Below are 25,833 nucleotides of genomic sequence, written 5' to 3'. Positions count from 1 at the left end.
GCAATATATCCGAACACTTCCTTAAAAATTAGGTTTGTCTTTACCATTGATGTCCAGTACGAGACAGAAATTATCCGACAGCTTAATGGCTTAGCTTATCAGTTCAGGTTAAAGGGATGCAAAACTCAAAGGCTCTTAGACTAGCTTACTCTTTGACTAAATATAGCACACGCAAAAGACTTATCTTACGTACAGCTAGCACAACATAGCACAATATAGTAGTGGATAAAATTGAACATTTTTGTAATTTAATAATTGCTCTATTTTTACAATGTAAATTTTGGTGTATTTTATCTAAGTTGTATGAACTGTGCTTATATTGTCTAAAATAGAAAGCTAGTGTGACTTGAATTCCAGCACTGTGAATTTGCAATGACTTGACTGACAGTGCCAAGGCATTTTTTAATCACTTTTTCACACTCTATAGAGACTAGGCTGGCTTGTAGCAAGACAGCTGACCTGATACCACCATGTATTTGGATTGTGACCACAGTACACTGTGTCCTCTATGACAGAACTGAAGGCCTTTTATAATTAGATCGACCATTTGTCTCCAGTTTTAGCAAGGATCAGAAATTCCTTGAGTCTCCGGGAGGATGATGACAATTGCCCTTTAGCAGATAAAAGTGCTGCCAAGATGCAGTGGATTAGGTAGCACATGCTTTGGCTAAGGTGGGCGTGAACTGAAACTTGAAACCTCAGAACTGCCAAGTGAAGTAGTAATGAATGTGGTGGAATGTTTGCGTAACAGGACTGTGACCTGTACATTTGTACTTTCCACATCATGTGCCTGGGAGTGGAAGACTGCGGCTGGGAGAGCGGTTAAACACTTAGGTTGACACAACAGCTGTTTCATCCTGATTCAAACACATAAGCAAAGGCACGGTTAAAACAGGATCTAATTGGTTCTGTGCAGAAAAGCATGGAGAATCTGAACAAAAGCAAAAACATTTTTCTAAAAAAATGGTGCTTTAAGCCAAACTCTTAATACAGCTGATTTTGATCCACTTGGTCAATAAAAAGACTAATTTGTATTTACTGCTGTGACCCAGTTGGAATAGCTTGCAATATATCTAAATAAAAGTATTTATTATGACAGTGTTGAGATGTTATTATCTAACATACTGTGCCAAGGAGTATGATTTTACCCACCTGCTCTGCAATCTCAATGTATTCACATGAAATCCTGCTCTCCTCAGTTAACCCATTTATTTGGAACAGGTTAACGTCCGTGCTAAAATAGCAGAGACTGGAGGTTCAGATGTACACTTTAAGGGGGGAAAATTCAATAAGGGCCATTTTTGGGCACGGATAGCGTAATGCGCTATTACCCCATGCCTGATGGCCCCTACGCTAGCAGCACATGAATTTCGAGCTACCTGCTATTTACGATGATATCTCCGTGCAGCCAGCGCTACTGTGCTGCTGAGAGGCTGCACAGAGAATGAGGAAGTCTGAAATGGGGCGTGCTCAGCGCATGTCATCGGCAGCCTGCACCTCTTAAAGGTGCACGTGCATATTTTAAATGGGACAGGCACAATTCATTAGGAGGAGAGAGAGATGGCCGCAAGGATGGCAGGACCGGCGCGAGAGAGGGCCCCACGCTTCTCCAATGATGCACTGGAGGCCCTGATGGAAGGGGTGGACAAAAGGAGGGCCAACATGTACCAGTAGGTGGCAGGAGACCCTCCAGACTGCAACTCTGCAGGTATCGGCAGGCTGTGGCGCAGGAAGTGAACACAAGGAGTATGGCACCACCCACGTGGGTGCAGTGCCAAAAGAAGTTCAATGATTTGACACAAGTGGTCAAGGTGAGTGAATGCAAGTGTCAATTGGCACATCCTACCGACTGCACCACTGCTCTGTGCATCACATTCCCCATCACCCACCCACCAACAAACACTGCCCATTCATACGCAATGCTGCACTTGGCATGCTGCATCTCACCCACACATAGTGCCACACTTGCAGGCCACACAACTCACAGATCACACACACTGGCAGTTATTTGACCACGACAGGCACATCACCCACACACCTTGTAGGATACTCACTGACACACTATCCTCTGTCTTGCAGGAGAAGGTGGCGCATAACAGCCAGCAGCAGAACGGATCTGAGGGTGGATGGGGACGCTAACATGTCCTCATCCCCCAAAACAGATAGTGCTTCGGATCACTGGGCAGGCCGTCACTGCAGCGATGACAATATGCCATGCTGGAGGTCCCGATGAAGGGGGTCTCTGTATATCTAATGCTCCTTCTCCTTTCCCACATCTCCTTCCTCCCATAATCTTTTCTGACTTACGTGCTGCACATGCTGTCAGCACACACCTCTTACTTGCTCTTCTCTCCACTCCACAACTCAACCTGTTTCCCTTTGTCATTGCAGATACCAAAGAACACGTGGTGGCACCGTCCGAGGAGGAGGAGGAGGAGGAGGAGGAGGGGGACACTGAAGCCACATCGTCACTCAATCTGACACTTGCATCCACCAGTTCAGAGACTGACACTGCGGGTCCTTTAGAGGTTAGGTCAGAGGAGGGATCTGCACTTGGTGAGACACTGAGCACAAGTGCGCAGGAGCCGGGGTGGGGGGAACAGATACCACAGGTGCCAGCTTGCTGGAGGGCGAGGTTGTTCACTGGTTCTGCTGCAGAGGAGTCAGATGAGGACTTTGATGGGCCAGACTACAGAAGACAGCTGATGGGCATACTCCAGCAAATGCTTGGGGCATTGGAAAGCCTGCCAGAAAGCCTGTGTACCCACTGCTGCAATGTAAGCTCAGACTGCTGCTATTGTGGCTCTGGGGACCACTGTGGAACGGAGCTTCCAGGGCGTCACAGCACTCCAGCAATCCATTCTCCAGCTGATCACCAGGATTGCTGAGACGTCGCCCTGAGAGAGTGACAGTGGCGCCATGGCAGTCGGACCTGCTGTCTTCTCTCAGGATGACAGCCTTCCTGCTCCCACCCCTGCCTCTCCGCCAGTGCCCCAGTTATTGCCTATTGGCCAACCAAGCCAGACTGCCGCAGCCCATGCTGAGATGGTGCAGTCTGAAACCGGGCCCTCCCGGCCCAGAGCTGCTCGAGGTCATCCTCAAAGGCCATCTTCACGCTCCTCTATGGAAGGCCAGCAGCCTCGCACCACCCATGCTCCAGCCACTTGGGAAGCACCTCGTAGGAGCAGTAGGAACGGTAAAGGCACACGAACAACAGGCACTAAGGGAATGCACAAGGGTGAATAGTCATAGAGTTATACAGCACGGATAGAGGCCCTTCGGCCCATCGTGTCTGCGCCGGCCATCAGCCCTGTAAATAGCTCTGTTCTGTTTCCATAATTTCATTTATTCATTCATAAATATGACTTTGAATTTGCATTTGGCGGTGGTTTTTATTTGTGTGATGAGCTGAGGGGGAAACCAATGTGCAATCAGATGGAGGGTGATTTGATTGTCTTGTGGGAGCGGAAAGGTGGGGAGTGTAGGACTGTTGGTGAGTTGGGGGATGTAGTTGACATTATTGATAGCAGGCACGGATCAGGCGAGCACGCAGAGCCCTTGCAGAGAAGGCGTGTGGTCCCTGTTGAAACTTTGTGTCTTCCTCCACTTCCTCTTCCAGCTCCTCCCCCTCCTCCTCCTCCTCAGCTTCAGGCTCAGGGTCTCCTCCGATCAATGGTGGCAAAGGCTGGTCCCTCGTGATGGTGAGGTTGTACTGCATTACTATTCCACCATTACCAACAAGCCAGGGGATCAACCCTAGTTCAAGGAGGAGTGTAGAAGAGCATGCCAGGAGCAGCACCAGGCATACCTAAAAATGAGGTGCCAACCTGTGAAGCTACAACACAGGACTACATGCATGCTGAACAGCGGAAGCAACATGCTATAGACAGAGCTAAGCGATTCCACAACCAACGGATCAGGTCAAAACTTTGCAGTCCTGCCACATCCAGTCGTAAATGGTGGTGGACAATTAAACAGCTAACGGGAGGAGGAGGCTCTGTAAACATCCCCATCCTAAATGATGGCAGAGTCCAGCACATGAGTGCAAAAGACAAGGCTAAAGCGTTTGCAACCATCTTCAGCCAGAAGTGCCGAGTAGATGATCCATCTCGGCCTCCGCCTGATATCCCCATCATCACAGAAGCCAGTCTTCAGCCAATTCAACTACTCCATGTGATATCAAGAAATGGCTGAATGCACTGGAAACAACAAAGGCTATGGGCCCCGACAACATCCCGGCTGTAGTGCTGAAGTCTTGTGCTCCAGAACTAGCTGCGCCTCGAGCCAAACTGTTCCAGTACAGCTACAACACTGGCATCTACCCGACAATGTGGAAAATTGCCCAGGTATGTCCTGACAACAAAAAGCAGGACAAATCCAATCCGGCCAATTAACGCCCCATCAGTCTACTCTCAATCATCAGCAAAGTGATGGAAGGTGTCGTCGACAGTGCTATCAAGCAGCATTTACTCACCAATAGCATGCTCACCGATGCTCAGTTTGGATTCCGCCATGACCACTCGGCTCCAAACCTCATTACAGCCTTGGTCCAAACATCGACAAAAGAGCTGAATTCCAGAGATGAGGTGAGAGTGACTGCCCTTGACATCAAGGCAGCATTTGACCGAGTGTGGCACCAAGGAGCCCTAGTAAAATTGAAGTCAATGGGAATTAGGGGGAAAACCCTCCAGTGGCTGGAGTCATACCTAGCACAAAGGAAGATGGTAGTGGTAGTTGGAGGCCAATCATCTCAGCCCCAGGACATTGCTGCAGGAGTTCCTCAGGGCAGTATCCTAGGCCCAACCATCTTCAACTGCTTCATCAATGACCTTCCCTCCATCATAAGGTCAGAAATGGGGATGTTCGCTGATGATTGCACAGTGTTCAGTTCCATTCGCAACCCCTCAGATAATGAAGCAGTCTGTGCCCACATGCAGCAAGATCTGGACAACATCCAGGCTTGTGCTCATAAGTGGCAATTAACATTCGCGCCACACAAGTGCCAGGCAATGACCATCTCCAACAAGAGAGAATCTAACCACCTCCCCTTGACATTCAACAGCATTACCATTGCCGAATCCCCCACCATCAACATCCTGGGAGTCAACATTGACCAGAAACTTATCTGGACCAGCCACATAAATACTGTGGCTACAAGAGCAGGTCAGAAGCTGGGTATTCTGCGGCGAGTGACTCACCTCCTGACTCCCCAAAGCCTTTCCACCATCTAAAAAGCACAAGTCAGGAGTGTGATGGAATACTCTCCACTTGCCTGGATGAGTGCAGCTCCAACAACACTCAAGAAGCTCGACAACATCCAGGACAAAGCAGCCAGCTTGATTGGCACCCCATCCACCACCCTAAACATTCACTCCCTCCACCACCGGCGCACTGTGGCTGCAGTGTGTACCATCCACAGGATGCACTGCAGCAACTCACCAAGGCTTCTTCGACAGCAACTCCCAAACCCACGACCTCTACCACCTAGAAGGACAAGGGCAGCAGGCACATGGGAACAACACCACCTGCACATTCCTCTCCAAGTCACACACCATCCCGACTTGGAAAAATGTATTGCCGTTCCTTCATCGTCGCTGGGTCAAAATCCTGGAACTCCCTACCTAACAGAACTGTGGGAGAACCTTCACTACACGGACTGCAGTGGTTCAAGAAGGCAGCTCACCACCACCTTCTCAAGGGCAATTAGGGATGGGCAATAAATGCTGGCCTTGCCAGCGACGTCCACATCCCATGAACATATAAAAAAAAATGCAGCATACCACCCCGAATCTGCCCACCCACTCTGGGGAGTATTGCACGGCTTCTCCAGATCGGTCCAGGCAGCAGAAGCATTGTTTGAGGAGGCCTATGGTGTGATCCATGATGTTGCGTGTGGCAGCATGGTTCTCATTAAAGGCCTGCAGTGCACATGTGCGTGGGTTCCTGACTGGAGTCATGAGCCAAGGCGTGAGGGGATAGCCGCTGTCGCCCAATAGCCAGCCTTTGACTTGCCGAGGCGGGCGAAAGACACTTGGCACGTTGGACTGCCGCATGACGAAGGCGTCGTGACTGCTTCCAGGGTAGCGAGCATTGACCTCCATGGTCGCACACCAGCTGCACGTTGAGGAAGTGGAAGCCCTTTTGGTTGACGAAGACGGCTGAGTTGATATGCGGGGCACGCAGGGCAATGTGCGTGCAGTCAATGGCACCCTGCACCATGGGGAAGTCAGCAATGCGACTGAACCCCCGTGTTCGCTCGTTCTGCTTGTCTCTGTCAAGAGGGGTGATGAACCTGTTCCTCATCTGGTACAGTGCGGCTGTGACCTCCCTTATGCAGCAGTGCACTGCATACTGCGAGATGTTGCACACATTGCCAGCAGAGGCCTGAAATGATCCTGAGTCGTAGAAATTCAGCGCCACGGTGACCTTCACAGCCACAGGCAATGCTGTCCCTGCCCTGCTCTGAGGCTGCAGATGTGGCCGCACCAGTTGAGTTGACAGATCTCAGTCACGGCTTCCTTGGTGAACCTCAAGCGTCGGATGCAATCCTCCTCGGTCATGTTGAGGTAAGAGAATTGGTTCCGGATGGCCCTCATTGGATAGGGCCTCCTGCTCAGTGCCCTGCGCCTCCTCGTCCTCCCTCTCCTCGCAGCTTGACCTAATATGCATGGCCTCTCTGCATGCTTCCAGTCGTGCTCAATGCCCAGCGGGAGTCCTAGCAGACCACCCATGGTTGCCAGGAATGTTGTTCAACCACGGATGTAACTTTCCGAACCGTAAGGCAGTACCTGCCAAAGCTCTTTCAAATGTACTCTAGGAACTCTCAGTAAAAACAGGGAGCTTCAAAAAACACTTCCTATTCCACCAGCAGCCAGAAGCAATAATCCAGCAACTAACCTGCCACACCTGCATGGTCTCTTTAAATAGCGCTGGTGGGGGGTCATCTGGGGACTCTACGACACGTCGGGGTTAAGACTGTGCGTTGAGTTGAGCGTTAAGTGCCAAAATAGTGTCTATCACTTTAAACCAGCGTTGCACACTGTATCCATTTTCTCCTTACTATACATACTTCCGGCGTTCGGTATTTGCACATCACGCTGGAAATGTGCGTGTGCAGCCAAGACGCCACCTTGGATGTTGGAGGTGCCACGTAGCGCCGCAACAACGGGCACAACACGGCCCAATTTAGCGCCCTAAGTGTCCATAGCTCGTATCAGTCACATAATTTCAGGGCCTAATTTTTCCAAAAATAATGTCGCAACAAAAGGTAAATGTCCTGAAATAGTACCGGCTTCAGGAAAAACTGTATCACTAACTTTATCTGTTTTGGGGAGAAAGAAAAGTCAGATAAATCATGAGTCATTTTCATCATTATAATGTCATGTACAGAAGACAAACTAATGCATTTCAATCAGATTGGTGTCCTCATACTGTGCATTTGAAAAAACAGAAAAAAAAGGTATGCCAAATAATTCATGTAAAGGGTGTCCTTTTGACTTCAAAAACAAACACTGGATCCTGGCCTTATGTTGGGATTTCCACAGGTTTTTTAAGGGCTGGAGCCTAGACCCACCTTTTATAAGGTCAGCGGGCGTGGACTCCCAACACTTAAGAGTTTCCACGTCCCCGACTGTCAGTGGGACTTGGCATTTCAGGGGTGGCATGCTTAGTGAGACCAGACATACCAAACCATCAAACAGCAGAAGTGGGCCCCACATTGGGGTATACCAAAGCTCTTTCTGAGGGGAACTCAGCAACCTCCACCTAAGCCGATAAGTTGCTCTGAAATTTGTGGCCAGTGGGTGAAGGCAGGCACTAGATGTGCATATAGTGGTGTCGGTGCCTACCAAAGCTTTAAAATAAAAGGAATTCCCCCTGACTCTGTGAACTTTGGCAGGGTCAGTGGCAGTTTTCCTGAGCGGACGCATCCCAGTACTTATGTCAGGATATACATCATCTCCTTTCCATGAATTTTTGGCCTCAACATCTTTTTATACCAAATTCACATGATTGTAGGGGTTCAGCACTAAGGAACTTAAGATTTGTTCTAGCTCATGCATAAACTATGGTACTTGCCACCTTACATATTACATTTCAAATATATATAAAAATATATACTATTAATACTAACATCAAATATCCTGATGCTACTGATCATCCAACATCATCTATAGTATGTGAGCCTACTGATCCATGTTTCATTGCAAAGGTCAAACCTCTGGTTACACACATGCAGTATGCTATAACTGTATAATACTTCCAAACTCTATTTTAGTGCAGGGGAAAGATTGATAAATTATGCAGGTTTGGTGCCAAAGTGCAGCAGCTATCTAGTACCAATTGTCGGTACTCCATTCCCTGAAACGTCTAACTAAAGTGACTGCTTCAGGTTCTGTTCTTATTTTTGAAGAGAGCAAATGAATATTATGAAAAAACTCTGGAACTGGAAACTAGAAAAATTGATAGAGGAACAGCTCACAGGAAACCTATTAATGCGAGTCACAAGACTAACTAAGAAAACATCAGTGGCTATTAAAATTCAGGCAAAGCCATTTTACACAAGGTCTAATAATCGATTAAAGCCATGTGCACTGAGAATGAAAAGCTTATTCTTGAAATGCACAGGAATTGACAAAATAATCTTGGAGTGTGTATGAAGCTAAGGTCAGTTATAATATCAATTTCTTATCAATACAAAGTGGTTTCAAGTATGCATCAATGCAAAACTGGCAGTATAACTTTGGAGTCAGGTTGGTGAGCACACTAAAGCCAAGAGGTGTGAGAGCATCCCTAGCAGGTAGTCTCACACTGCTTGGGCTTTGCACTGAGTATACTGCCATTCCAGTCTGGTGCACAGCCACATTTCATCCATGCCCAGGCAGCCTATTGTGGTCTGGGAGCAGCATAAACTTACTTTTGACTCTTTTTAATATGTGCATACTATCACTGTTGCCTGCACTCTCATAAAACTAAAAATTAGCCAGCTATAGAGCATAACTCTGAGCATACATCCACGCAGCTATGTGCAGTGTTCCTTTGTCATTGAACATAACTTGGATCTACTGGCTGCTTATCGTACCATACAGATACTAGTCTGAGACCGCTATCTGTAATATAATGGCAGCTTAAGTCAAATAACCTTTAGAGTAATTACAAAATAATCATTAGCCAAACATTTTAACAATCCTGTAATACTTTTTCAAAGAGTTGAAGAAGTACAACAGGAGTGTTAAAGTGTTTGTTATTCAGCAGGTAGCCACTCAGCTTTTCCTTTTAATTCTCCAATACAGAAACTGGCTGCCCCAAATATCCAGCAGAAAGATATTCTCTAAAATGTATGTTATCAATTTTAAGGAGCACTGTCTTCCTGAAAAGTGTTTGACAAAGAGTTTTTTGTTTGGGAAAGAAGAGGCTTGCATTATTTTCATTACAATGGTGTCATGCACAAGTGACATGATAATGTGTTTCGACGTGATATCCATCATTGCGTTGTGTGCTTGTAAACAAACAAAAAGGTTTGCCAAACAATTTTTCATGCAAATCTAAGAAAACAAAGAACAAGAAACTGTCTTTCAATCCATCATGGACAATTTGTATTATCATGGACGCTACTCAACCCATTTAACCACCTGAGGAAAAGTAGTATAATGTTTCTTCCTGTTAACGAAACGTAAATCAATCAAAACCTTACAACTACTAGTCCAGTTGCCTTCCTGGCCAGGATACTTCAGTGGTCCCATTAGCTTAGGAGTCATCATTTTCACATAGCATTCGATTATCTCTATCTATATTTATTTCTTCAGCCCTCAGCCTTGTTCCTAACTAGAAATTCATTCAACTATTTTTTTAAAGGTGTTAATTGGCATAACATTCGCTGTTTCACTGGGAGTTTATTCCACTCTATGAAAAAAAATCCTTCTTATCTGAAATCTTCCTAAAAGCTTGTTAATTTTATACTCACATCTTTTAGTTATGCGATTACAGTCCAATTAAATACCGTGTCTGAATCTCACATTATCAATTCCTTTCAGCATTTTTAAAACCTGGATCATGTTTCTTCCCAATTTCTTTTCTCTAATGAAAACTCTGAATCTTTCTTCATAATTTAGAGCTCCAACTCTTGGAATTATCCTAGTAGCTCTTCTCTGATCCATCTCTTTAACATTTAAACACTCCTGTTGTACTTCTTCAACCTCTTTGAAAAGTATAACAGGATTGTTAAAATGTTTGTTATACTTTTACCCCAATGTTTGGCAAATAAAATAGCATTGAAGGGAGGATGCCTAAAATTGCAAACAATATTCCAAATCTGGAGATGCATCTCAGTACATGATTAGCCTTGTTGATAGTAACCACATTTATTAGGAACTTTCAATGAATAATCACCCCCAAATCCTTTTCCTTTTCTATCTTTGCCAATGGACATTCGTTCATTGTGTGCATAGTCTCTGTTTCTCGTTCCGTTTAAATGAAAATTAACTAAACAATGGACTTACTGTTTGTTAATATTTATTGGGAAGCTAAATTCAATCCAGTTGTTTTTGAACAAGTATGGAAATGCTATTGTTGTACCACTTAAGTGCTAATCCTTCTAGAATTACTACACCCAGCAAGTATCCTGGGGCTTGCGAAAGTCAACACATTTAATAAAAGAAACACTGTTTAAATTTTGTCTACTAGCATTCAGGTTATCCACCCTGTAAGTAACCTCTAGCAAAATATTTCAGGGAACATTGTAAAAAATATATATGTGCAGGCCTGAACACAGTCAATCGACATTTCTTAGGCAAATGGAGATACACAGATTTTACGATCGTGTTTTTATGATTTTTTACTTTTCCAATAGAAAGAAAGACTTGCATTTATATAGCACCTTTCATGACCTCAGGATGTCCCAAAGCACTTTACAATCAACAAAGTACTTTTGCACACAGCAAGGTCCAACAAACAGCAACGTGATAATGACCAGATAATCTGTTTTTTTTAGTGATGTTGGCTGCATATAATGTTGTGCTCTAGTGCTCTATCATGATGGAAGATCCACATCGTTCACCTGAGGAAGGAGGTAGCCTCCAAAAGCTTGTGAATTTAAAATAAAATTGCTGGACTATAACTTGGTGTTGTAAAATTGTTTACAATGATGGAAGATGGTAGCCTAAATTTTGCAATGGGGTGTGATCCTTGCCAGAAGTTTGTTGGGATGGGAATGGCACCTGCCTGATGTCATGACTGCTGACCCCATCGTAATTTCCAGAGTCAGGCTCATTTGAATAATTACAGCAAGCTCCTGGCATTGGAATTGTCTCTGATTAGGGGCTCACCTATTGAGTGGGGGGGGGGGGCGGGGGGAGGGATTAGTGTGTTCTTGCAGGATTTAAAGCAACAGCTTAAAGTGCCAGCCATCATCAGCATTGTTTCAGCTACAAGAAATCCATTTATTACTGTCCAAATGTCAGATAGGTCTACTGCAGTGAAAAGAGCCCCCCCCCCCAATCCTTCCCCCTTGCTTAGTGGATCCAAATGTTAAAGTGCTGTTACAGAAGATTAGGCTAAAGTGGACGCCCTCTTTGGAATGGATAGATGAAGGGCCCCAAGGAATGCTGCTCACAGCCAGTAGAGGAGATGGCCAGGATAATGAGTGGCAGCACAATCACCCTATGCATAGGAACTCAGTTCTGGAAAAACCTTAATGACCTTACCAGATCAGGCAAGGTAAGAGGAGTCAGCCATATCTCCCAAGAAAGCAGTCATGCTACTTGAATGATTTTCCCCTCACACTGTGTTAAAGTGCATTAATTGCTTGCCCTTGCTGCTTATGAAGCAGCACAGTGACCTTTGCACCCCCAAACTATACCTGGAAGTGTTCCTTCATTCACATCCTTGCATGCATTCACCCCCACAAAAGTCTTGCATGGAATCTAACTGCTTGTTACAATCACCTGACATCACAATCATCAAGGGTTGCATGCTGAAACTAAGCTTTACTCCATGCAATAACAGCAATGGGTAATTTTAATTTTTTTATCTATTTTTTTAAGGAGGAGAAAAGCCATAACAGCCAGGAGAGATTTGTGACACGTAGCACCTCATGACATGGCAGGAATGCACTCAGATGATGACACTGTCTCTTGGGATATCAGCACATGTGGCTTTCTGTCAGGCCTCTCTGATATCTACACATGTGGCAAAGTGCAGACAGGGCCAGGTTGCCCTTGCAGCAGCACAAGAGGTACAGGCTGGTGATGGGTCTCTCAGTCATAAGAGCCTCACACTAACACAAACCAGTCAGCCACTTCATGCACTCCTGCCACTCAGGTCACACCTCGGAGAAGCACTAGATTAGGTTTATGAGTTTATACTTCACACACTGGCACCAAGGGGAAACACAATGGTAAGAAGTGCTAGGCATCTACACATACATTATGGATTGACAATAGAGTCTTGGTTATGCGTACACACTTTGTTTTTAGAAAGGTGTGGAATTGTTTTCCTGAGGTAGCCTTAACTGGAGCTTAGTGAGTTGTTGACTACAGAGAAGGGGCTGCAGATGATGGCATCTTTGTGGAAGGAGAAAGGAAGGAGAAAATCTCCGAAAGCTTGTGAATTTAAAATAAAATTGCTGGACTATAACTTGGTGTTGTAAAATTGTTTACAATCTTTGTGGAAGGAAGAGGAAATGTGGCAGGAATGTTAATGGAGTAGCCAGATGTGGAAATAAGAGAAGAGCTCTTGTATGAGAGTAGCATAAGCTTAGCTGGCAATGGGTTCTCCTCCACATCCTTTTCAGACTGCTGCCCTTGAATCTCTTCAACCCTCTTTATAGCAGCACAATCCTTGAGAACCTAGCTGGACAATATTGCAGACCCCTAGATAAACCCAGGCATCTGAAATGCGCCTTCAACTTGCTAGTGGTGTGCTCAGTTATTACTGGTAGATGTTTGGACCTCATTAGGGTTATGTGCTGGGATGCCACAAAGTGTCATTAGCCACAGCTGCCAAGGACAGCCTAGATCTCCCAGGTGTGACCCTGAGACTTTCCTTTCAAAGTCAAAGAGTGCTGGAACACTAAATTGCCTTAAATGGTAGCTGCCAGTGAAACAAGCATTCATTTACATAAAGTGGTGCTGATGGTCACAAATGAGCTGCATATTGAGAGAGGGAAATCCTCTCCTGTAGACAAAGGTGCTGGTATTGATCAAAGGAGCTCACGAGCAACATGATTGCAATCTGAAACTGCTAGGACATTCAGAAATCCTGTCACTGTGTAAAATTGTAGTGCCCTGTCATGTTGCTGGAAGATGTCTGTGGGGACGTAGATAAAATTGTTTGCTCCAGCCGACAATGCATTCGTGACTTGCTTAATGCATCTGTGCACAGCTAACTGGCTAATGTTAGTAATGTCCCCCGTGGCAGCTTGCAGTGATGCCATAACATAGAAATTCAGGGCAGTTGTGATCTTAAGAGCTACTGTCAGTGTGTGCATGATGTGGGAGGTGGGGTGTATGTTGGGTTGCAGCATATGTGTAACTCAGTGACAAATTCTTTTGTAAAGTAAAGCTGCTGTAAGCACTGCCCCTAGAAAACTGGAGGTATGTGCGCCACTGCCTGTATATTCTGAGGGCACTGGTAGATAGGAACCAGGCATTGCAGGTGCTGCCCGACGAGCCTGGCATCTCTCCATTGTTCCTCATCTTCTTCCAAAAAGCAAAGATACAGGGCAATTACCAATGAGAAGCTCAATGCACTCCAGTTTGAAATTGGAAGGTGACGGGTAAATAGTAGACCCACAGTAAATGCATGAAGGCAAATAGAAAAGTAGCTAACACTGTCATAAAACAAAACAAAAAAAAGTTACCAAAACCAAATCAGAAATAAGGTACGTGCTAACCCTATGAAGGTGCTGCTCCTCAACTTTTGTTTGTATTTTACACCAGCACTCTTTATCTTCAGTCACCTGTTACATGTAGGGGGGTGTGGGCGGGCGGGGGCATACTGGTGGACCTCTTGGTGGGGCTGCTCCTGTACCTGACAAAAAATGCCATCCACAGGTCCAGGACGAGTAAGATTGCTGGGTAGGGCTATTGCGTGCCCAAGTAACATTGTAATGAAATCACACGGTGTCCACTAGTTTGCTCAAAGCTTTCCACGACTGGTGGGCACCACAGGGACACAATCTGGTTCATAAACAATGAGAACAAAACTACCATTTAATTTAATAAATGCGCACAATTTTGGTTGCTGGGTCACTTGCTCAGTTTCGGTAGTGCCCTCCTTCTGAGGAGGGGGAGCAATTGTTCTTTATTCTGGTGGGTGCATGCCCAATGCAACTCTACTGAACCGGGCAATAAAGAGCCATGTGAAAGATGGCTGCTGGACTTCAAAATAATTCATTTATTGTGAAGTACTTTAGGAAGCTTCTGAGAGATGTGATATAAAATAAGATTTTCTTCCACAATCCAACTCCACTTTTTACCTTTACAAAAATCAGGGTAGGATGACAGTAATGATAGCACATTCTTGTTTTTCTAAATTAAATCCTGGAGCATTTTGTTTAAAACAGCAAAAATTGAGAAAGAAGTTTGGCACTCACAGAGTTAAAACACATTGATTTCATGTGAGTAATTAACATCACTTGCTGATGTTATACATTACAAAGTAATAATAGAGTATGGGACTAGGTGTAACAACAAGTAAAATATCAAATATGTTACAACCTGAATTATACATCCATATTTTAAAGCACTTACTGATTTGATATATTTTTTATACTTTTGAAACAAATTTGTAGCAAAATTAGTCATTCTATTTCAAGCAGAGAGCAGGCTCCTGCTATTGTGTTACTGTACCACATGAGTCATGCTGCAGTGATACTGTACCATATGATTCATACTGCAGTGATATTATGCTTTATTTCACAGCATCTAACAAAAAAATAGCACATCTTATATATGCTATAAACATAATTTTGGTCTATGTAAAAAATAATTTAATTTAAGAAGGGGAAAAAATTTAACCCTGTGGATTTATCTCAAAGTATAGAAACATTTTAAGGTTTCCATGTCATCCTGTGACCCATTTGGGGCACTAACCATGCAATTGGGATAGCCTGACTTTCCTGCTTTTGGTTACTATTTTCCATAGGGTACCCAACCCACCTGCTTTTGGCGGGAGTTTCCCGGAATTGGGGATTCCTCTCCCGGGCGCTGCCTCTAACAGCCCAGGGGATCAGCTCTTTAAATTTCCTGCCTCAGTGCAACCTCCCACCTCCCAGCTCCGTGATGTCACCGGCTGCTGATCGGAGAAGCCTCTGGCAAGGTGACGTCTCCCGACCACCACCGCATCTCCGTGGAGCGCTGTGAACTGTCAGGAGGGGGTTCGGGAATGGGGGTGGGGGACGACTAGGAAATTATCTCAACTCACCTGAGGATTTAATATCCAGCGCAATTGAGGTAACCGAAGCTCCAGAGGCAGAAGGGATTTCCATTCATCAAGTGCCTCTTCTAATTCTTATTATGGACTATTAAAAGTTTCCCATTCTTTCATATTATAGCTCAGGAGCATTTCAATTCCAATCATTATTATTTTCTACTGTATTTCTAAGGACCAGCTCAAGAGGATTTGAGGTAGGTCACCTAGAATCATAGAATCATAGAAAGTTATGGCACAGAAGGAGGCCATTCAGCCCATCATGTCCATGCCGGCCGAAAAAGAGCTATCCAGCTTAATCCCACTTTTCAGCACTTGGTCTGTAGCCTTGTAGGTTACAGCACTTCAAGTGCACATCCAAGTACTTTTTAAATGAGTTGAGGGTTTCTGCCTCTACCACCCTTTCAGGCAGTGAGTTCCAGACCACCACCACCCACTGGGTGAAAAAAATTCTCCTCAGCTCCCCTCTAATCCTTCTACCAATTACTTTAAATCTTTGACCCCTGGTCACTGACTGCTCTGCTAAGGGAAATAGGTTCTCCCTATCCACTCTATATAGTCCTGTCATAATTTTTTAGACCTCAATTAAATCTCCCCTCAGTCTCCTTTGTTCCAAAGAAAACAACCCCAGCCTATACAATCTTTTCTCATAGCTAAAATTCTCCAGCCCTGGCAACATCCTCGTAAATGTCCTCTGAACCCTCTCCAGTACAATCACATCTTTCCTGTAATGTGATGACCAGAACTGTAAGCAGTACTCAAGCTGTGGCCTAACCAATGTTTTATACAGTTCGAGCATAAGCTCCCTGCTCTTATATTCTATGCCTCAGCTAATAAAGGAAAGTATCCCCTATGCCTTTTTAACCACCTTATCTACCTGTCCTGCTACCTTCTGGGAACTATGGACATGCACTCCAAGGTCCCTCACTTCCTCTACACCTCTCAGTATCCTCCCATTTATTGTGTACTCCCTTGCCTTGTTTGCCCTCCCCAAATGCATTACCTCACACTTCTCTGGATTGAATTCTATTTGCCACTTTTCTGCCCACCTGACCAGTCCATTGATACCTTCCTGCAGTCTTCAGCTTTCCTCCTCACTATCAACCACATGGACAATTTTTGTATCATCTGCAAACTTCCTGATCAAGCCCCTCCACATTCAATTCCAAATCATTAATATATACCACAAAAAGCAAGGGACCTAGTACTGAGCCTTGTGGAACCCCATTTCAAACAGCCTGCCAGTCGCAAAAACACTCGTCAACCATCATCCTTTATTTCCTGCCACTGAGCCAATTTTGGATCCAACGAGCCACTTTCCCTTGGATCCCATGGGCTTTTACTTTTTTGACCAGTCTGTCATGTGGGACCTTGTCAAAAGCCTTGCTAAAATCCATGTACACGACATCAAACGCGTTATCCTCATCGATCCTCCTTGTTACCTCCTCAAAAAATTCAATCAAGGTAGTCAGGCACGACCTTCCCTTAACAAATCCATGCTAACTGTCCTTGATTAATCCGTGCCTTTCTGAATGATGATTTATGCTGTCACTCAGAATCATTTCCAATAATTTGCCCACCACCGAGGTTAGACTGACTGGCTTATAATTACTCGGTCTATCTCTTTCTCCCTTTTTAAACAACGATACAACGTAAGCAGTTCTCCAATCCTCTGGCACCTCGCCTGCAGCCAGGGAGGATCGGAAAATGATGGTCAGAGCCTCCGCTATATCCTCCCTTGCTTCTTTTAACAGCCTGGGAAACATTTCATCCGGGCCTGTCGATTTATCTACTTTCAAAGATGCTAAACCCCTTAATACTTCCTCTCTCACTATGTTTATGCCATCCAATATTTCACATTCCTCCTCTTTAACTACAATCTCTACATTATCCCCCTCTTTTGTGAAGACGGATGCAAAATATTCATTAAGAACTGTACCCACATCTTCCACCTCCACACATATGTTACCTTTTTGGTCTCTATTAGGCCCTACTCTTTCCTTAGTTATCCTCTTGCTCTTTATGTATTTATAAAACATTTTTGGTTTTTCCTTAATTTTACTTTTCAGTACGTTTTCATGCCCTCTCTTTGCTTTCCTAATTTCCTTTTTAATTTCACCCTGCACTTTCTATACTCCTCTAGGCTTTCTGCAGTATTGAGCTCTCGGTGTCTGACATAAGCTTCCCTTTTTTGCCTGCTCTTACCCTGTATGCTCCTTGTCGTCCAGGGTGCTCTAGATTTGGCAGTCCCACCCTTTTTCTTTATGGGAACAAGTTTGCTCTGAACCCCTTGAATGCCTCCCACTGCTCTGACACTGATTTATTTTCAGGTAGCTGTTTCCAGTCCACTTTTGCTAAATCACTTCTCAGCTTAGTAAAATTGGCCTTTCCCCAATTTAGAACTTTTACGTCTGTTCTATCTCTGTCCTTTTCCATAACTATGCTAAATCTAACTGAATTATGATCACTACCACCAAAATGCTCTCCTACTGATATTCCTTCCGCCTGCCCAGCTTCATTCCCTAAAACTAAATCCAGAACTACCTCCCCACCCCCGATTTTGTGGGGCTTGCTACGTACTGGCTAAAAAAGTTCTTCTGAATTAAATTTAAGAATTCTGCACCCTCTAGTTAATATTAGGGTAGTTGAAATCCCCTACTATTGCTTCTGCACTTCTCAGAAATTTGCCTATATATTTGCTCTTCTATCTCCTTCTGACTGTTTGGAGGTCTCCCAGCAGTGTGACTGCTCCTTTTTTGTTCTTTAGCTCAACCAATATGGCCTCATTTGATGATCCTTCTAACATATCATTCCTCCTCACAGCCGTAATTGTTTCTTTAACCAATATTCCTCTGCCTTTCAAACTCAATTACTAATTTTGTGCCTTTCATTTCAGGCTCTGCTTCTTTTCCTTCTGAATCTACACTCAGCTTCCCATCCCCCTGCCAAGCCTCTCCTCTCTATTGGTATGGAGATGGAGACTGGGGAATGGGGGCTCAGGGAGAGAGGGAGACTGGGGAATGGGGGCTCAGGGAGAGAGGGAGACTGGGGAAAGGGGGTTGGGGGTGAGGGAGACTGGGGAATGGGGAGAGATGGGGACACTGGGTCGGGGGATTGGGGGAGAGGGGGAATAGGGGTTCAGGGAGAGGGAGACTGGGAATGGGGGTTCGGGCAGAGTGGGAGCCTGGGGAATGGGGGCTCGGGGAGCAAGGGAGACTGGGGATGGGGGATCAGGGGACGGAAGGTTGGGGGAGAGAAGGGGAATGGTGAATGGGAGAGAGAAGGGGTGAGGGTGGGGACCAGCATTTCCTGTAGAGCCAGGAGCAGCAGCAACTACATGCTGAGTGGGAGTGGCACTGAGAGGAGCAGCCAGTAATGGGTGAGTGAAACCTGGGGACCTTACTGTGGCTAAATAGTGAAATATTGTTTCCACTGGTGGGCGAATGGGGAACTAGGGAATGGAAACCAAGGATTCTCACTGGAAGAACCAAGGGGGAAGGGAGGAGGAAGATTTTTCAACTGAGGGCTGTGAGACTGTGGGATACTTCACCACATCTGGCTATTGAGGTAAAACTTAATTTAAAAAGGATGGAGATAATTATTTGAAAAGGAGGAATATTAGAGGATCTGGAGGGAATGGGGTTACAGGAGAGAGCATCAACACCAGGGGCCGACTGGCCTCCTCCTGTGCTGTAATTTCTATAATTCTATGAAAACTTTCCTTTATTCAGACTCAGCCCAGGGAGAGGTTTAGAAATGTTGGTGCTGAGCTGAGTTCAGGACGATGTGCCCTGTGAGAAGTGCCCTAAACACTGAGCCTGCTGTCCTTTGTGCAATCTCTTGGTTTGGTTCAGGTCGGTCTGTACTGGTTGATTTTGATGTATGAAATCCAAGTATTGGTCAGCTCTGACTGAGGTTTCCAGTTCAGAGATATCACCTTCACACGGAACTGGAGTCCAAACCAGAGTCTGAGATAGGGAGAGAGATGGGGCCTATTAAAAGTGGCATTAACTGGGGACCTGACCATTCCTTGTGCAGTGCAGGGGATTTCTGGCTATGGTTTCAGGGTGAATATCAGGGGTTATAGGATTACTACTAGTTACAGGTCGGATATCGGGTCATTACACTTATTACTACCAGTTACATATGGACTATCAGTGAGTTATTGTATTAATGTTTGTTATGAAGGGAATCTGAGTGTTGCCAGTATTACTTAGTATATAACTTCATAAGGTAAAACGCATAACATTTTTGAAGTCATATGATCAGATGTCACTTGATCCGGCATCACATGATCACGCATCACATGGTTGGATGTCATGTGGTCAGAACATCACATGATCAAACCTCCAGGCATGTCTCCAAGAAGAGTTGGCAACCCTAATTTTCCACCACTTTCAGGGCCCACCATCCCACTCTGTATCCATCCAGAAAGAACTTTGTACAACTAACCTGAACTGAGTCTTCAGAATTTCCCAGCTCCCATTTGCAGGGAAGCAATCTGTTTTAGCTGAGATCAAGGATTTACCATATTTGGAAACTCGGATTCAATGCCTACCATTTCACAATGCATTATGATAACATACCAGCTCGCTGTGCCACTGTATTGTGTAGCTGAGGCCATCTTTCAGGTTATGCAGCAGAGTTGTAAAAACCTGCATTACTGAAAGTTTTTAGCCAATTTATAATCAAGTCTAACATATAAAAGTTAGTGAGCAACACAAAACTTTGCAACAACATTCTATTAATCATGTAATGTATCTTCCATTTTCCAATGTCACAAAAAGATGTAGTTTACACTCACTGGTATAACTGAGACAGCTCCAAGTTCAGTAACACACCGGAACTGAAAACCTATACAATTAATTTTATATGCATTCTTTTTAAATAGAAAGCTTGAAGGGAGTTAAAGGCGACAACATGATGTATTACTCAGGTCAGCTGTAGGAACCATTTAAGCTTTATTGTTGTAATTCATGCATCCAACTGAACCTCATACCTTTAACTGTGTTAGTGCCTTATAACTTCCTGCTACCTATCCATTAGATGTTAATTCCAGAGCATCTTTAAATAGCATATGTGTGTATCTAGAAGATGCATGCTCAGGAGCCTCGGAACACTATATTTAGCCCTCTTTCTCCTGAAGGCACTGACTCTTGCTGGGGCATGGTCCACAGGTGCTGGCCGCCTTCCAGTGCTTTGCCAAAGGGACCAGTCTGCATGTGCGAGCTTAGGCAGTGAATATCAGTAGACTACTCTAGCATGGCATGCATCATAGCCAAACCTGATCCTTTCCTAATCCGACATACACACTCGCACACACACACTTTCCGGCAGGGGTCACTGAAAACTGACCAAGAGTGGCAACTCCAGCTAATTTTTCTCTTCCCTAACCCAGGAGCACAAGGATCAATAAAAGCACCTCAACTGCTGCCACAGCTGAAATCAGCTAATTTAACACAGGACAGGAATTGAATTTAGGATTTACTGTTTAGATGGTTTATTAAATTGGGTCACACCATTACCCCTCTGATGGTTCCGGTGCTTGATGGACCTAAAACTCATATAATGGGGTTGATTTTGAAGTGACCACATCCATTGGGTGAAGTGGGATGAGTGAGCCCGCTCTCTGCTCGACGGAGGCAGTCGGAAGCCTTTGAAATGAACTTTTGAAGCAGCTTGCTAATTAGAGGGGGTGAGAAATTTGGTGGCTCCACTGCAGAACTCAGCTGGTTCAGATAGCTAAAGGTGCGGATGAATATGAGGGGGGAGGGGGGGCGAGGGGGGTCGAGCATCAAAGGGGTCAAATTTTGTAAGGTCAGGAGGAGCATTAATTCTCCACGTAACCCCACAAAATTTGTTTAAAAAGCTTTTTAAAAACTTTTTTGAGAAGCCTGCAGGGGTCCCTTTAAGGATCGCTGGTTACACTGCTCTATGCTATAGGACCCCGCTTTGCATGGGCTAATGAGGCTCCCACCTGTTTCTGGAGGCATCTGGGCCACTTATTTCAAAGCCCCCATTAAAATGGCAGGTTTCTGGACAATGGTAGGAACGGAGTACTAAATGCTGCACTGCCGTTTTCATTGTGCTACCACCCCAATCCCACCCGAAGGAGAAGTGGGGAGGTGTGTGGATGAAAATCGGCCCCCTCATCGTTACCAGGAAATATATATCTTATATATTTAATTGAGATAATGTCACAAGAGACCAGATTGAAAAGTAGCTTCAAGCAGTCATCACTCTAACCATTCCATATTCTGTATATTAATTTATTTCTGATTTAGAATCAACATTTGCAACATTCATCCATTTAATTTTGATTAGTTAATACGTTTTAAAATCAGAATAAATCAGAGTAAGTGACCATTTGAGACAATTTATGTCCCACTTGTGTCAGTGACCATATCTCACTCATCCTTCATGACTTATCAGGTCAGCTCACTCATGGGTTATAAATCTTGTTGATCTCATAATCACATATCCTCTATCCTTTTTCAAACAACCCATGCGTATTTAATAAAATTGATTGAAAATGTACCTGATTTTGGTCCGCAATATTTCTATTTCCAATAGGGAAAAAAAATCAGTTTGAAAAGTTTTTTTATTCTAAACAGCTCCTTTTGCAAGTGACTATCCCCTGAATAATGTCTTGATTAAGGAATATTATGCACTCGGCAACTTGCCAGGTTTATGGAACAAAAGTTTTGATTCTTGCTGTATTGTATTTTAGTTGCTTACCTCAAAGAGATCAGATGATTCATTGCCATACTGATTGGAAATTATTGCTGATTGGTCACTGTACCACTTGAGTCCACCCAGAAAATTTTCTGTGTCCAAGTCATTCACATCGAGCTCAGAAAGGTCAAGTTCAGGGAGATCTGAACACAGAGGCTGGTCTTCACCAACTAAAGCAGCACACTACAGAGAACAAGACAGAGCAAGATATTTGACTTTACTAGCAAATATTGCATAGTTGGTACGTTATAATAGTAACTTCACTAAAGATTTTCAGTACCTTGCCTAATGAGGATTCGGCCAATGCTGCTCAATAGATTACTGTTAACAAGGGTGCAAGAGGATGCAGCTTAACTCCCCTTTTGTCTTTCCCTGCTGCATTCTCATTTCCAACTGGCAACTTCCTTTCAAACTCTTATAACAGAGAACTGTTTCAAAATGTGGCTCTGTTTTCAAAGTTTTGCCATTTTGTTGTTTAAACTTATTGTTTTCAGTGCAGGGTAGCTTTGATAACAGGGAAGATGAAAGAGGAAACAAAAAGCCATGGCTGCTAGCAGAAGGAATGGTTGATCCCCATGTTTCTACCAGGGAGCAAAGCAGGTTTGACATCACTTGCCTGTACAGAGTTTCCCCAGTGACTATACTACGATTAGTAAAGTACTTGGAGTTAAAACAAAAGTTTGAAAAGAAAGTGTATAAAATCATTTTGGCTGCAGCAAATATCCAAAATATCTGGTGGAACTCCATACAAGTGAGCGGTGCTGAAAATGCTTCGCTACCTGTACATGGTGCAGTAGGAGCTCAATGAAGTTAGGACCCAGGTTTACATTGCCAATATTCAGAAACCCACTCCAGAGGTGAGTCTCTCAAAACTGAATGGCAAAATATCTTCAGCATGTGCTTGGTTTTGGCAGCTGAGTGAATGTCAGATTGATACTGTAAATGAGCTTTTAAAAAACTGCCTGAGATTAGGAAGTTAACATGTGGGGAAATTGTTAGGAAATCTGCAGCCTACCATCCCATGCATATCTCACTGAGCTGCTGATACTGAAACATTTTACTAAACTTCCCTTATATGGCATAATGAGCAAACTCTACTGTGCTGCTAGTAAAAAAAAATGGAATCTTTACATAAAGTTTAATTATCTATCCACACAACTTTTTAAAGTGAACTTAACTTAATCACCACATAATCCTAAATGTCATAAAAGTAGATAACCTTGTGTTTCTTAGTATCCCTTCTTAGATAACAGTCTCATAACCAAACATGTTACAAAGGCATATTCCTGTACATTTCCTGATAATGCTCAGTTCCCCATTTTATGTATTATTTTATAGCTTGAAACCACTGGATAGATGCAGCCTGAGAAAAGGCATACTTTGTGCAGAACTTCTCCTGATGTGAAATCATGTACTTCTACTCCAGTGACATCATGAATGGAGAATGCTGCCCACAATCCACTACTCTTCATTCATAAATAATGTCATTGGAACACAACTTTATGATGTCACAAGGGGGAGTTCTACAACAAAGCACTTGTTCTCAGGATACTTCTATCCAACATCAAACAGGAAAATGAAGGATAACTGAGTGACTCAGGTACACAGACATGTCCTACTATAACATTTACAATTATGGGACAATTCCATTGACTTTTACCTGATCCCTTTTTAACTCAGTCTCCAGATTGAATACAATGGGATAGATTTTATAATGTGGATCAAAGCAATAAACAATTTTTTTTGCTACATAACACTTTCACATTTGCCCTCTAATGAATTTCAGTGGGTAACAGAACAATAATTTTCCACAATAATCTTTAATGTCAGTTAATACTGTATCAATGATAAAAATCAAAAAATATACACAAAATCCACAATACTGCATTCTTGCACTGAATAGTTATTTTTCCCCATTATTTGCTGTCCCTAAAGAAACAGGGTTTTAATAGATTGCTGGTGAGATTACAAAATATGCTTCTGGTGCCTCAAACTTAATTCCTTATTGATCTCCTGGTTCACTCACAAAACTAATGCATGGCTGAAGAAAAACAAGTTTGCAAATGCTGAAACCCATTCTTTGACAAAACCACTCAGCTGCTTATAAACGAACAGAACCTCATAGGCATCAGGAGGTCAGCGGATATTCCCAGCTCCTATATAAACTGGGATGCAAGATTTATGTACTATGTGTGGTTGGTGAGCAAACTATAAAAAGCATGCAACAATACCAATGCACTTCATGCACATGCAAGAGTATAAAAGGACCTACTGCAGCATTCTGAAAAACACTGGAATACAAAAAGCAAACAAAGACACATAAATGATTACATAGCTTCTGCCGCAGGAAAGGTTATATTCTTTCTAGCAATTGTGTCTCAAGATTATCACAAGGTTAGCTGCAATCTTCTTGGCATATGAGCATTTCTGGATCTGAACATGAACACATAAAACCCCCTTATAGAGCTATAAACTTACTACAGGCATACCCCAGTGAGCAGCTGTGAACCTGCCTGATTTTTCTTCATGAATTGTTCCATGCAGGTGATACAGACTTGATATATTGGTGTCTATTTTTACATTACCAGCAGCAGCTTTTCCATACAACCATTCTGTAGCTGTTGCACTTCTACTGTGGATGGCTCAGATCTAACGCTTTTTTTAAAAAAGTTATTCAAGAGGAAAACTATTGTGCAACAAAGATTTGAGTTTGGGAGATTATCAGCATCTTATAAAACATTGAAAAGCTAAACTCAAAGCCTTGGTTCACACATTGTGCTAAGATATCTAATTTACTCTCACACTTTGACTGTTCATGGCACAGTGCCAAACAGATTACCAAATGACAGTGAGATTTTAGGTTATATCTGAACCTTATGACACAAACTGTTTCATAAGTGAGAATTACAATAAAAAAGTCAGTGTCACCTTTCACAGCATTCCAAATGAAGGAGACAGATAAAGTCCAAGATAACATTTCTGTCCTGCTTAAAATACTAGAGAGTTTGAACTACACAGAAGTTTTAATGCAAATTTTTAAGAGGTTCAGTAAAGCTAGTTTTTCTCACAGAAGATAATGAAAGCAGCATTCCACTTGCCTGTGACATTGCCTCAAACATTTACTGGTAGAACAAGTTCAAGACAGTTGAGGTTTAGGTGTGTACACTTTTAAGCAGTATTCTCTATTCAGTCCTGATGCAAAGATCACTGAATCGTGCTACAGCTCACCTCTGTTTCACTCCACTCAAAGTCTTGGTTGCACCTGTCCCACTCCATTCAGCTTGTGGCTTACAGCAAAAACCTCAATAAATCCACACTCACACACAGCAGGCACACGTGTGGGGTGCTAGCCCCTTACAGAGATTGAACTGAAGGCACCTGTCTTACTACTACACTAACGCTACTGTTCAGGGTCACATGACAAGGTTATTAAAAGTAGCCAGGGCTGTCAGTCAGAGGTACTATTCCATGATAAAACCAATGACGTATCAAGAGGGTGGAGTTACGGCTCAGTACAGTAAATCTTTAAACTACTCAACCTTTGAATCTTCAGTCCCATGCTGTGATTTAATCTTACTTTAAGAGCCACACCTTCATAAAAATACTGCCAGCTAAAGAAATGAAATCATAAAGACAATCTTTGCTTCTTTTTTATCTTGAAAGGAGTCTACC

The 25,833-nt window shown here is 43.6% G+C and overlaps 1 protein-coding gene across 4 annotated transcripts in view; it reads right to left on the bottom strand.

Moving 5' to 3' along the window:
• Nucleotides 1-25,547, bottom strand: part of ppargc1a (peroxisome proliferator-activated receptor gamma, coactivator 1 alpha) — a 98,757-nt gene extending 73,210 nt beyond the window's left edge. For 3 of the 4 annotated variants that reach the window (XM_067989219.1, XM_067989242.1, XM_067989233.1), the window contains exons 1-2: nt 25,390-25,547; nt 22,165-22,344 (exon numbers count right to left, since the gene is read on the bottom strand). In XM_067989219.1, the coding sequence (XP_067845320.1) occupies nt 22,165-22,344; nt 25,390-25,437 (228 nt within the window). In that variant the 5' untranslated portion in view covers nt 25,438-25,547. The other variant, XM_067989227.1, reaches the window with a different exon arrangement.
• Nucleotides 25,548-25,833: the final 286 nt, after the last annotated feature.

The sequence above is a fragment of the Heptranchias perlo genome, chromosome 1 (assembly GCF_035084215.1).
Source record: "Heptranchias perlo isolate sHepPer1 chromosome 1, sHepPer1.hap1, whole genome shotgun sequence".
Classification (NCBI taxonomy): domain Eukaryota; kingdom Metazoa; phylum Chordata; class Chondrichthyes; order Hexanchiformes; family Hexanchidae; genus Heptranchias; species Heptranchias perlo.
This window is presented reverse-complemented; position numbering and strand designations above follow the sequence as displayed.